We start from the raw sequence: 12,182 nt of genomic DNA on the forward strand, positions 1-12,182 counted from the left end.
CCACAGCATCTGGCTCTATATCGGACAGGGCCACTATGTTAAATTGTTTTAATGAGCATTTTGTGTCCTGCGGTTCTATGTTTGATTCTGTGACTAACTCTGCTTCTGTGAACACCACAGTCGGTGACTCTGAACAATGTGGTCTGGAAAACCCTTTCAGTTTTACTCCTTTTACTGTAAATGTTGTTCATGAAGCTTTAACCAAGTTAGATCCTAAGAAACCGGCCGGCCCGGACAACGTAGAACCTTTCTTTTTAAAGATAGCTGCAGATTTTATTGCTCCACCTCTCACTACTCTTTTTAACCTCTCCCTCAGCACAAACACAATTCCAAAACTGTGGAAGTCAGCTTATGTCCTGCCTTTGCTGAAAGGAGGGGAGGCAACTATTTTAAATAACTATAGGCCCATCTCTAAATTATCAGTTCTGGCTAAGGTTCTTGAACGCCTAGTGAGTGAGCAGGTAAAGGTGTTTTTATGTACAAATGACATCCTGTCTAAACATCAGTCAGGCTTCAGAAAGCAACATAGCACCATCACTGCCACAATGAAAGTGGTGAATGATGTGGCGAGTATTTTAGATAAAAAGCAGAGTTGTGCAGCTCTATTTATTGACCTTTCCAAAGCGTTTGATACCGTCGATCATCGCATCTTAAAGCAGAGGCTACTCAGTATTGGCATATCCAGCCATGCAGTGGGGTGGTTTGTGAACTACCTCTCTGAAAGGTCCCAATGTGTTCACTTTGATGGGCTGTCTTCTGAGTGGTTGAACATTGCTAATGGTGTTCCTCAAGGTTCTGTTTTAGGTCCACTTTTATTCTCCATCTACATCAATAGTTTAGGTGAAAATGTGGATGAAGCTACTTTGCATTTTTATGCGGATGATACCGTTATGTATTGTGCAGGTCCCTCCATTAAGGAGGCGGTTGTTAAATTACAGGCTGTTTTTAACATTATTCAGACTCAGCTCTCTGAACTAAAGCTTCTTTTAAATGTTGAGAAAACCAAAGTAATGCTCTTTTCAAAAGCTAAAAAGACTCCAGAGACTGCTTTGGATATTGTGACTATGCAAGGACAAGTACTCCAAGTGGTTAGCTATTATAAATACCTTGGTATCTGGCTTGATGATTGTCTTACTTTTAAACTTCACGTCACTAATCTGCTTAAAAAGCTGAGGGTTAGACTCGGTTTCTTTTTCAGAAACAAGTCCTGTTTCTCTTTTGAAGCCAGGAAAAGGCTAGTCACTGTGACCTTTTTACCTGTGCTGGACTATGGTGATTTGATCTACATGAATGCACCTGCCCATTGCCTGGAAAGGTTAGATGCCGCCTATCAAAGTGCTCTGAGATTTGTTACAAACTGTAAAGTACTTACTCATCACTGTACCCTGTATGCCAAGGCAGGTCTGCCTTCACTTACTGTACGGAGGCTCAGTCATTGGTACATGTTCATCTACAAAGCCATGCTGGGTAAACTACCTTCTTATATCTGCTCCTTGATCTCACGGAGAGTGGCAAGTAGCTATTGCCTGAGATCACAGGATGTGTTTTTATTACATGTGCCAAGTGCTAGGACTGTTTTAGGTACTAAAGCTTTTATGTGCGCTGCTCCTCTAGCTTGGAACACCATGCAAAAAATATTGAAACTGAGCATTTTGATTCCCTTGCATCGTTTTAAAGCACGGCTGGATGAAATGTTATTGGATACCTGTAAATGTAAATAGGTTGCTAATGTATACCCCTGTAATTATGTTGTGATGTCCTTTTGTTTTCTGTTTGTTTTTATGTGTAACTAATGTACCGCAGGTCTCCCTTGAAAAAGAGATCGTTGATCTCAATGGGATTTTTTAACCTGGATAAATAAAGGCTACAAACAAACAAACAAACTTCAGGGGACATTACATTGACTAATGGCGCAGTTCCACTACAGCGCGGAGCTCGCTTTAAGCGTGCCGTGTCGTGCCGTACCCGTTTTTGGTTGCGCTTCCACTAGGCCTAGTTACGGCCCGGCACGGCCCGGGGCCACTTTTTTCACCTCTTTTCTGGCCCGACAAAATTGTGGTTCTATCGGGGCCAACAAACAGGGCTGAGTCGGGCTGAGTATGCTAAACTAGAGAGAGGAGCGCTGGCAAGAGGGCTCCAACTACAACAAGATGGACATATTTGACCATGATTTAATTGTAATACACGTTTCAAAATGATGCCGAAGTAACAACATACTGATACCGGTTAGTAAAAACCATGAATTAATGCGTTGTCAAGTCTGCAGACAGACGGCAGGCGAAAAACCTTTTAAAATGCGTGTTTTCTAGATGGAGATTGGCTAAGCTAACTCAGTATATGCCCCGACCGTCCACACTCACAACAACGGCCTATACAGACATAAATAAAGCAGCGACTGTATTCACCATGACACAGGCAGTCTGTGGTGTGTACTTGTTTAACTTTTGTCGAGTTTCTGAACATATATAAGGAGCTGTGAGCTCTGAGTGCTCACAGCTAACGGCTGTGTTGTGTTTTCTGGAGTTCTCATTGAAGATGACGTCACGGCTCCGCCTACACTGCGTTACTATAGTAACTACCCCAGTTCTTAAACTGTAATGGAAGCGCAGCATGAAGTGAGTCGGCCCTGTTAAGGCCCAACGCGGCCAAGCCGTACCGAGCCGTACCGAGCGTGGCCGACCGTGTAGTGGAAATGCGGCATTACATGCATTTCCTGGAGACTTATCCTAACCTTAACCAAGTCTTCACCCTAAAATTAATGATTCCCCTTAAGGGAAGCCAGTCCCCACACGTGACTATGTAATCAGATTTAGGTCACACACACACACACACACACACACACACACACACACAACACACCCACACACACACACACACACACACCACACACACACACACAACACACACACACACACACACACACACACACACACACAACACACACACACACACACACACACACCACACACACACACACACACACACACACACACACACACACACACACACACACACACACCACACACACACACACACACACACACACACACACACACACACACACACACACTCTTAGCTGGTTTGAGCAATGACACATCAAGTCACTTACAGAAAAACGTATATACATGAAAGAAAACTCAGAATTGAAACACCTACAATAAAATATCCCTAACTAGCGTCTGCAGCAACAGATTGTCAATGTCTGCATCTCTGTCTCTCTCTCCTTGACATTTTCCGAGACATTAAAGCTCCACTGAGTCTTGACAGGGAGTGGGATCAGATGATAAAGGTAGTACATGTTCTGTGAGACAGATCCTGACGATTAGACCATAAAATGTAGCAGGAACTCACACTAACTGAAGAAGTGTCTGCTGTATAGGACCATACTTTAAGGTTTGCTATTTATGAGAATCTTTACGGATTTTCACAATTTTTTTGTGTGGACACACTTCTTGTATTTTAATAGATATATTTATTTTATTTTGTCTTTCTGTTGCACATTCCCAACTTTATATTGTTTTATTCATTTAATCTTTATTCTATATATTTATACATCTTAATATTCAACTGTCACAGAACCCAATTCCCTGCTGAACAAAAATAATACAAATAATTCTGATTCTAATTAATTTCACACCAATACCCAAAACACAACATTATTCAAACAAAGCATGGCATTAAACTGAGAATGCACATAAACCTCAACCAGAAGACATATCAAACAATGATATTCATAGCAGTAGCACCTGGAGGATTACCACAAGAGCATAGGTTGTAGGTTTAATATTTTTTTATGCAAGCTTCTTAAGTAACATAAAGCTGTCTTTGGCTATTTCCGTTATTGGTCCCCTCTGTGGGACCAATAACGGTATTCTGATTCAGATTATGTAACTCAGTCTCACCTATAGTGCGCGGCATCATGCCCTGTCGGGGCATCAGGTTGTCGTCCAGACCCTCCAGGCCACCGTACAGCGAGTGAGAGATCCTGCGCTCGTGGTCGTCCAGCGAGGAGTTCATGGTCTGCTGACTGCCCCCCAGAGGGCTCCCCGGGGACTCCTGTGGAGAAATCAAAGGTCAACCTATAATGCAAAATCCACTTCTTCATGTCTCTTCTACATCAACATGTGTCCCCTCTTCTTCATGTCTCTTCTACATCAACATGTGTCCCCTCTGTGGAAAGACATTCTGAAAGTTTCAGGAACAAAGATTCTCTCTCTTTTTGTCCTGATCCATTTATATAAAAACCTGTCTGAAAATGAGCTGATCAGATTTTGGCCACTTTATGATGTCATAACGATGTTTTGGCTTGTGTAACCATTAGCCAATCAGCAACCAAGGTAACCCCCCCCCCACCATATCACCTGAATCTCCTCCTAGAGCACCATAGTGTTCTTTTTAACCAAATATCTCTCAGAGGGGCGTGGGGAGTGGCTCCTTATTTTCATCTGAAGTAACAGACAGAGAATCAGCACTTTGGAAACAGGGCTGAAACAGAGGGGATTATGGGTAATGCTGCAATGACCTGTTTGGTGTTTCAGACAAACACTTCAGAGACATGTTTTGTATATATCTGAGACCTGTAATATATTGATGAAAAACAGTATAATAGGGGACCTTTAATATTCAAGGCTTTTATTGTCATGTGTACGTAGCTACAGTGTAGATATGTCAATGGAAATCTTAGGTCACAGGCTCCTCCTCCAACAGTGCAACACAATAAAACCGATAAAATAGTGCAAGTAAATACAAATAAAATAGAATAGAATAGTGCAAGGAGAGAGTATATACAAGTAATTGGAATATGATATATTAGATAAATAATATGAAGTTGCAAACAGATGAATGTTGTTTCAAAGGTTCAGGTGTTTAACAGTCTTAGAATAATTATTCAGGTTTTCCACACCTTGTTAAGCAGCAAATTCAAGGACTTTTCAAGAACAATCCAGGCCTTAAATTCAAGGAAACAACCAGGCAGAGTTTGAGACACAGATACAGGTTAACATGTTTTTTTACAGAAGCTCAAAGTAATCCAAACAAAAAGCTTCAATTTATTTTTCTGCACTTAAACGACCCATGCCTATTCATATCCTAAATACACATGGGGTTAAATCAAGGTCTTGCATAATCCTTTATTTTATAAATAGACATGGGTTTAGTAAGTCCTTGATTTTATCCTTCAAATGGATAACCCTTTGAGGATTTCAAAGACCCGTGGGAACATGTTTTTGGATTTACTCAATTGTTATTCTGATAAAGTCATGTTCGTGGAAAAGACCATTCTTCCTTTGGCTGTGTGTGTTTGGGTTATTCTGTCGCACATTTTGACGAGTTCAATCATTTGTAAAGTCCATGCAGGCATAAGCCTATGAATAATCCTGGGTAAAATATTCATTATTGATTCATTTCTGTGCTATCCTCATATTGTTCCAGTTACTGCAAAGTCAAAACAGGGAAAATGTCAATGGTTATTAAAAAAATACATTTAGAATCTTCTACATTTATCCCTTTAAAAATATATTTTATTGGATATTTTAATGTTTATAGAAATATCTTTATTATTTTGTTCTAATACAATACTTTTATTTATTTATTTATGTATTTTTGATTTTATTTTATTCCAAAATAAAATGTCCCAAACCCAATTTCCCCTGAGATATGTAAATTGTTCTGAATCTGATTTAGATTCTGATAGCCATCCGCTAACAGCAGCTATCCACGCTAACGCTAGCTGTGTGATAACCATGATGAATGGGCATGGATTTCCAATAGGCTGTTAAACCCCAGGCTGTTAGCGAGCTAGCTTCTGCCCCGCGGGGGGTTGTTAGCTTGCTAGCATCTTGACATTTCCCCCCAGGACCCATGATGACACTTTCTTGTTTGCTGGACAAATGGACCGTTTGCTGGCCCTGTCACCCACACACCCACACACACACACACACACACACACACTGTCGGAGAATGTGTGTGTGTGTGTGTGTGTGTGTGTGTGTGTGTGTATGTGTAGTGTGTGTGTGTGTGTGTGTGTGACTGTGTGTGACTGTGTGTGACTGTGTGTGTGACTGTGTGTGTGTGTGTGTTTGTGGGTGTGACTGAGTGTGACTGAGTGTGTGTGTGTGTGTGTGTGTGTGTGTGTGTGACTGTGTGTGTGACTGTGTGTGTGACTGTGTGTGTGTGTGTATGTGTGTGTATGTGACTGAGTGTGAGTGTGAGTGTGAGTGTGTGTGTGTGTGTGTGTGTGTGTGTGTGTGTGTGTGTGGTGTGTGTGTGTGTGTGACTGTGTGTGTGACTGTGTGTGACTGTGTTGTGACTGTGTGTGTGTGTGTGTATGTGTGTGTATGTGACTGAGTGTGAGTGTGTGTGTGTGTGTGTGTGTGTGTGTGTGTGTGTCTGACCAATCCAATTACTATGTATCACTTGCTATTATATTTTATTCAATTTGACATGTGTTTGATATTCATAGGAGTCTTAATTTTTTATCTAATACCAGCAATCACATCAGGACGCCAGTATTGTTTTTATGTGTGTGTGTGCGTGTGCGTGTGCGTGTGTGTGTGTGTGTGTGTGTGTGCGTGTGTGTGCGTGTGCGTGTGTGTGTGTCTACACCCCCACTGTGTGTCCTTTGGATAGTTGACTGTATTGACGTGCTGTGGTCTATGCATTTATCACTGAAGGCGATGAACGCTCTTGCCGTGAAGATAACCATTGCCTGCATTGCAAAACGAGCGATAACACTATCACACAGGAGTCAATACCGGAGCCAAATTACCCCGATCAATTACTGTAACGAGGCCGGGACGGGATTGGATTGTGGCAGAAGGTCTCTGCGATGCTCTCAGCTCACTAAAAGTGCTGTAATAACCACTGGCGTATAGATTGTGATGTAAACAAATAGGTCCAGTTTACAGACGATGGAGTTCAGACTGGAGTTCTGCTCATTTTAATCTCTACACTAGAAATATGTTGACTTCTTAAACAACCACTAATTACTGATAGAATATCCATTAGTACCAATATCGCAGAGCCAAATGTTAAGTTTCAAAATGGTGATGGTGCTACAGTTAAAAGTATTACATTGCTGCTGTGGAGGCAATTGTAATTAATAGTTTTGGGTATACTTATCTATAAAAAACATGAATCAAAGAGAACTCTAAGGTCATGCCTTCAGTGCTGATTATGGAAATGTGGATATTGTATGTTTAATACAACTGTACATATATGTTGGTCTGCAAAAGCTAAAATCCTTGTGCTACAGTAGTTTCTCTCCCACACACTGATAAACACAACTTTCTGATCACACCAACTTCTCATGCAGAATTCTATATAATGTAATGTATATGTTGTCATTGGTTGCAGGTGAAAAACAATCATGCCGGACCAATCAAACGGTTATATCTTACAGAGCCAATCGAACGTACACACAGATGCAAATAAATCCTCCCTCTCACGAACCAAACTCATTTCTAAAAGGTGGCCATATGGTGCTGTGACTGTTGGCATGCGGCCGCTCTTGACTTTCAATGAGAGTTTTAATGAATTGGCCCGGCTGAGGAGCCGAGGTGAAACGTCTCGGTAACAGCTGAGGGGATCCGCCATACTGAGGGGCGCATCGACAAATCACACCACGGCTCATCGCATATTCAGCTTGATCATAGTTTCAGGAAGGTCTCGATCAGCTGCTCGGTTCAGTAGGGCTTGAGATTTATGCAAAGGCAAGGATTGATTTGAGATCGGCTGTCAGGGGACGGAGACATGGAGAGGAAAGTAAACACAGGATGACGTGACGCCATATGTCAGCGGGTACGACGATTTCGACGCTTTCATCCCACAGTAATTATTTAATTTGAGCAAATATATGATGGACAGCTGGGTATAACGTAGATATTAAGAATCTGAATGACACAAAAGGGACTTTCCTAATCAGCTCTGAGCAGTGTTTTTGAGTGAGAGTGTGTTACATTGTTGTTTTCAACCTCTCAAAGTGCCTTGGACAGTATGTCTTATAAACAGCCAGGTGCTTGGACAGCCTCAGGCCAAGCCTCGGGCTCTGAGAGTGAAGCAGAGATTGACACGACTCCCGCCGCTCAAATCTTTATTCCTGCCATGCTGCGTGTAAAGTAAGGTCTCAGTGCCTCGACATGGCCAAGTATCTGTTTCCAAACGGAGCCACAGAACAGATCCTTGAAAATAAAACGCAGACGTGCATAAGCGGGATGAACAAGCGCTACACACTCGTACACACAAACACACCTCCAGGCTTAGCCCCTGCTTTCAATTACCAGAGGGGCCCGAGGGGAAATCAAAAACTTTGACACACCAGGTTGGAAAAGGAGAGCGGGGAAGCCAAGCTTTGCCGGAGGCGTTACACGTGCACACACTCACAGCAGCTCACGCACTCAGCCTCGGCTTTCAAGCAGGCGACAGGCCAAGGTGCACAGAGAATGTAAAAACATGACATTGAGGGGAGGAAAAAGTTGTGTAGCTTAGTACTCCGTTTTTTCTCTTCTCCTCCAGCTGCCTGAAGGGAGGTGAGCAGACGAGGGAGGGGAGGGTGAACTACTTTGACCTGAATTCGTACTTTTTATTTTATTTAACAATTCATCGCTGCTCTTCAGGGTGTTCCCAGAGTTTCGCTTTGGGTTGCTTTAAATATTTATCACAGGGAAGGGTTTTAGCCTAATAACTCAAAATCTACAAAAGTGTCTTTTTTCAGAACAACAGTGTCAGATTTACCAGAAAAACACAATCAATATGACAACCACTTTGATATTAAAGGGTATCTTAGACAAACTATTTCAATTATAAACAGTTATTTAGTTAAATAAGTGGATCTAGTATGGCAATAGAGTGGTGCAATGATTTGTGTAGGGTGACCCTGAAGTTAGCATCGCAAGGGGTCCTTCAACAAAAAGCCAATGGGATTTTTCTATTGGCTTTCTGAATATTTCTAAAAAAGTAATATCTGTGGCAAACACACATTTATGATACTTTCACGTTTTGTTCAGCAGTCTAATCTCCACATATTAACACCACTTTTTTTTAACATTTAGAGCATGAATGCAGACGCAAGTAGTACAAAGCTAACGTTGGGCTATAAAGGAACTCCAGCACGGTCACATGACTTCACGTCAGCATGGCTAAGCTAAAAGGCGGCTAATAAAACTGAATAAGAAAAAAAACATTGACTTCCAGACCACAATATACTGAACAAAGAATAGACTATGATATTGAAAGTCTCCATATCCTCCCTATCAAAGTGTTGAAGATTACAGAAAAAAACAAACTTGACTAAAACTGTGAATGAAAGCAATCTCTGCTTTACTCAATAAATAATGTCCACATGTCCATGCAGGGCCTTTACTGGTTTCGGGGGTCAACAGCAGCTCTGAGGTGTGAACGTGTGAAGCAAAAGGTCACATGTGCTCATGGTAAATAAAACAATCAGTCATTAATGTTATATGTGCCACATTATTACCATGCTGACCAATCCAATTACTATTTATCACTTGCTATTATATTATTCAATTCGACATGGGTTTAATATTCATAGCCGTCTTAATGTTTGATCTAATACCAGCAATCACTGCATGACTCCAGTATTGCGTGCGTGCGTGCGTGCATATGTCTTGGCAAAATGAAGTACTGTAGCAGGAGCTAGTAGAGGTTGACTCATGGGGCTTATAATTCATTCTTACTATACACACGTCAACGATTTACTGCAGTAAGGACTAATAGTGTGTTATTATAGCCCATGCGGAAATATAAGTTATCATTGTGTGTGTTCAGTTAACTGAAGCAGGGTTCGAGTTATGTGGGAGCCAATGGGAGCTGAGCTCCCTTAAGGAGGGTCTGAGCTCCCACGGACGCAGTGAAATCATACATCTGTGGGGGTCGCTAATACATTACCAACAACCATTATTGTAATCACAAATAACGCATGTGTCAATGTAATGAATATTATTACGTTAACGAGGTAAATAGGATAAAAGAAAAACATGTTTTCCAAAAGAACTACGCATCTCTTGAATGACAATATGCCTGCACTGCACCTCCAAGGTGCGCAATACATTATTGCGCAATCTATGCCTGTGAGCGTGCTGCGCGAGCCGAGATGATGTGTGTGTGCATAGTTGAACCTTTTCATATTTAAGTTGTAGCAAGTAGAGGGCTGCTGCTGTGTGTGTGTGTGTGTGTGTGTGTGTGTGTGTGTGTGTGTGTGTGTGTGTGTGTGTGTGTGTGTGTGTGTGTGCAAGCACGCGTTAGTTTTAAAGACCCCCATAGAGCTCAGTTTATAACTCGAACCCTGAACTGAAGTATATATTGATGCAGCTTTAATAATGCAGGCTTCATCATAATGTTTCATTGGTGGGTGGAAAGTCTTATTAGTGTAAAATAATCTAACCTGCATTATGGAGTATCGTATTGATCTAAAAGACGAATGCTTACATATCAACACCTCTCTTTCTCCATCCAATCTGTCTTGTGTTTGTTCCTCACCTCGTTTCTTTTGGCCACTCGTCTGGCCACAATGAGCTGGATCGTCCCGCGTTTGTTTCCCTCCGTTGACATGGATTTCCGCAGCGTTTCCATGGCGTCTTGGTTGGTTTTGGCCAATAGCGACTCTCCGTTGACGGCAATCAGCTGGTCGTTCACTCTAAGACGCGCGTCCTGTTGGTGCACAAGAAATCACTCATAAGTAAAGTGCATTTTTTTGGTGTTTCAACTCTTGACGAGACCCTATTATGCCTTTGGGGGTTTTCTGTTTCCTGTAGTGTGTTACAGTATAGAGGTTTGGGTGCATGTCAATGGTCTGCAAAGGCAAAAATCCTAAAGTTGGTGTGTGGGAGTTTCTCTCTGCTCCAACACATTGCACGTGATAGGCTAAGGGGCGGGACATCTCAAATTGGGTTGACCAATCACAACAGAGCCGGCCAGCTAACCACACCTGAACATCAGCAGGAGAGGACTCTTTAAGTAGAGACACTAGATAACTGATATACACCTGAACATCAGCAGGAGAGGACTCTTTAAAGTAGAGACACTACATACTGATATACACCTGAACATCAGCAGGAGAGGACTCTTTAAAGTAGAGACATTACATACTGATATACACCTGAACATCAGCAGGAGAGGCACTCTTTAAAGTAGAGACACTACACACTGATATACACCTGAACATCAGAGGAGAGGACTCTTTAAAGTAGAGACACTACATACTGATATACACCTGAACATCAGCATGAGAGGACTCTTTAAAGTAGAGACACTACATACTGATATACACCTGAACATCAGCATGAGAGGACTCTTTAAAGTAGAGACACTACACACTGATATACACCTGAACATCAGCAGGAGAGGACTCTTTAAAGTAGAGACACTACACACTGATATACACCTGAACATCAGCAGGGAGAGGACTCTTTAAAGTAGAGACACTACATACTGATATACACCTGAACATCAGCAGGAGAGGACTCTTTAAAGTAGAGACACTACATACTGATATACACCTGAACATCAGCAGGAGAGGACTCTTTAAAGTAGAGACACTAGATACTGATATACACCTGAACATCAGCAGGAGAGGACTCTTTAGAGTAGAGACACTACATACTGATATACACCTGAACATCAGCAGGAGAGAACTCTTTAAAGTAGAGACACTACATACTGATACACACCTGAACATCAGCAGGAGAGGACTCTTTAAAGTAGAGACACTACATACTGATATACACCTGAACATCAGCAGGAGAGGACTCTTTAAAGTAGAGACACTACATACTGATATACACCTGAACATCAGCAGGAGAGGACTCTTTAAAGTAGAGACACTACATACTGATATACACCTGGACATCAGCAGAAGAGGACTCTTTAAAGTAGAGACACTACATACTGATATACACCTGAACATCAGCAGGAGAGGGACTCTTTAAAGTAGAGACACTACATACTGATATACACCTGAACATCAGCAGGAGAGGACTCTTTAAAGTAGAGACACTACATACTGATATACACCTGAACATCAGCAGGAGAGGACTCTTTAAAGTAGAGACACTACACACTGATATACACCTGAACATCAGCAGGAGAGGACTCTTTAAAGTAGAGACACTACACACTGATATACAACCTGAACATCAGCAGGAGAGGACTCTTAAAGTAGAGACAAC

The 12,182-nt window shown here is 41.8% G+C and overlaps 1 protein-coding gene across 1 annotated transcript in view; it reads right to left on the reverse strand.

The window, feature by feature from the left end:
- The window catches only part of LOC117483768 (partitioning defective 3 homolog), a gene marked incomplete in the record, with an annotated part of 336,797 nt that overhangs the window by 134,065 nt on the left and 190,550 nt on the right, over positions 1-12,182 (reverse strand). The window contains 2 exon segments of the mRNA XM_034132116.1: positions 3,903-4,056; positions 10,495-10,665. Coding sequence (XP_033988007.1) covers positions 3,903-4,056; positions 10,495-10,665 — 325 coding nt within the window.

The sequence above is a fragment of the Trematomus bernacchii genome, unplaced genomic scaffold (assembly GCF_902827165.1).
Source record: "Trematomus bernacchii unplaced genomic scaffold, fTreBer1.1, whole genome shotgun sequence".
Lineage (NCBI taxonomy): Eukaryota > Metazoa > Chordata > Actinopteri > Perciformes > Nototheniidae > Trematomus > Trematomus bernacchii.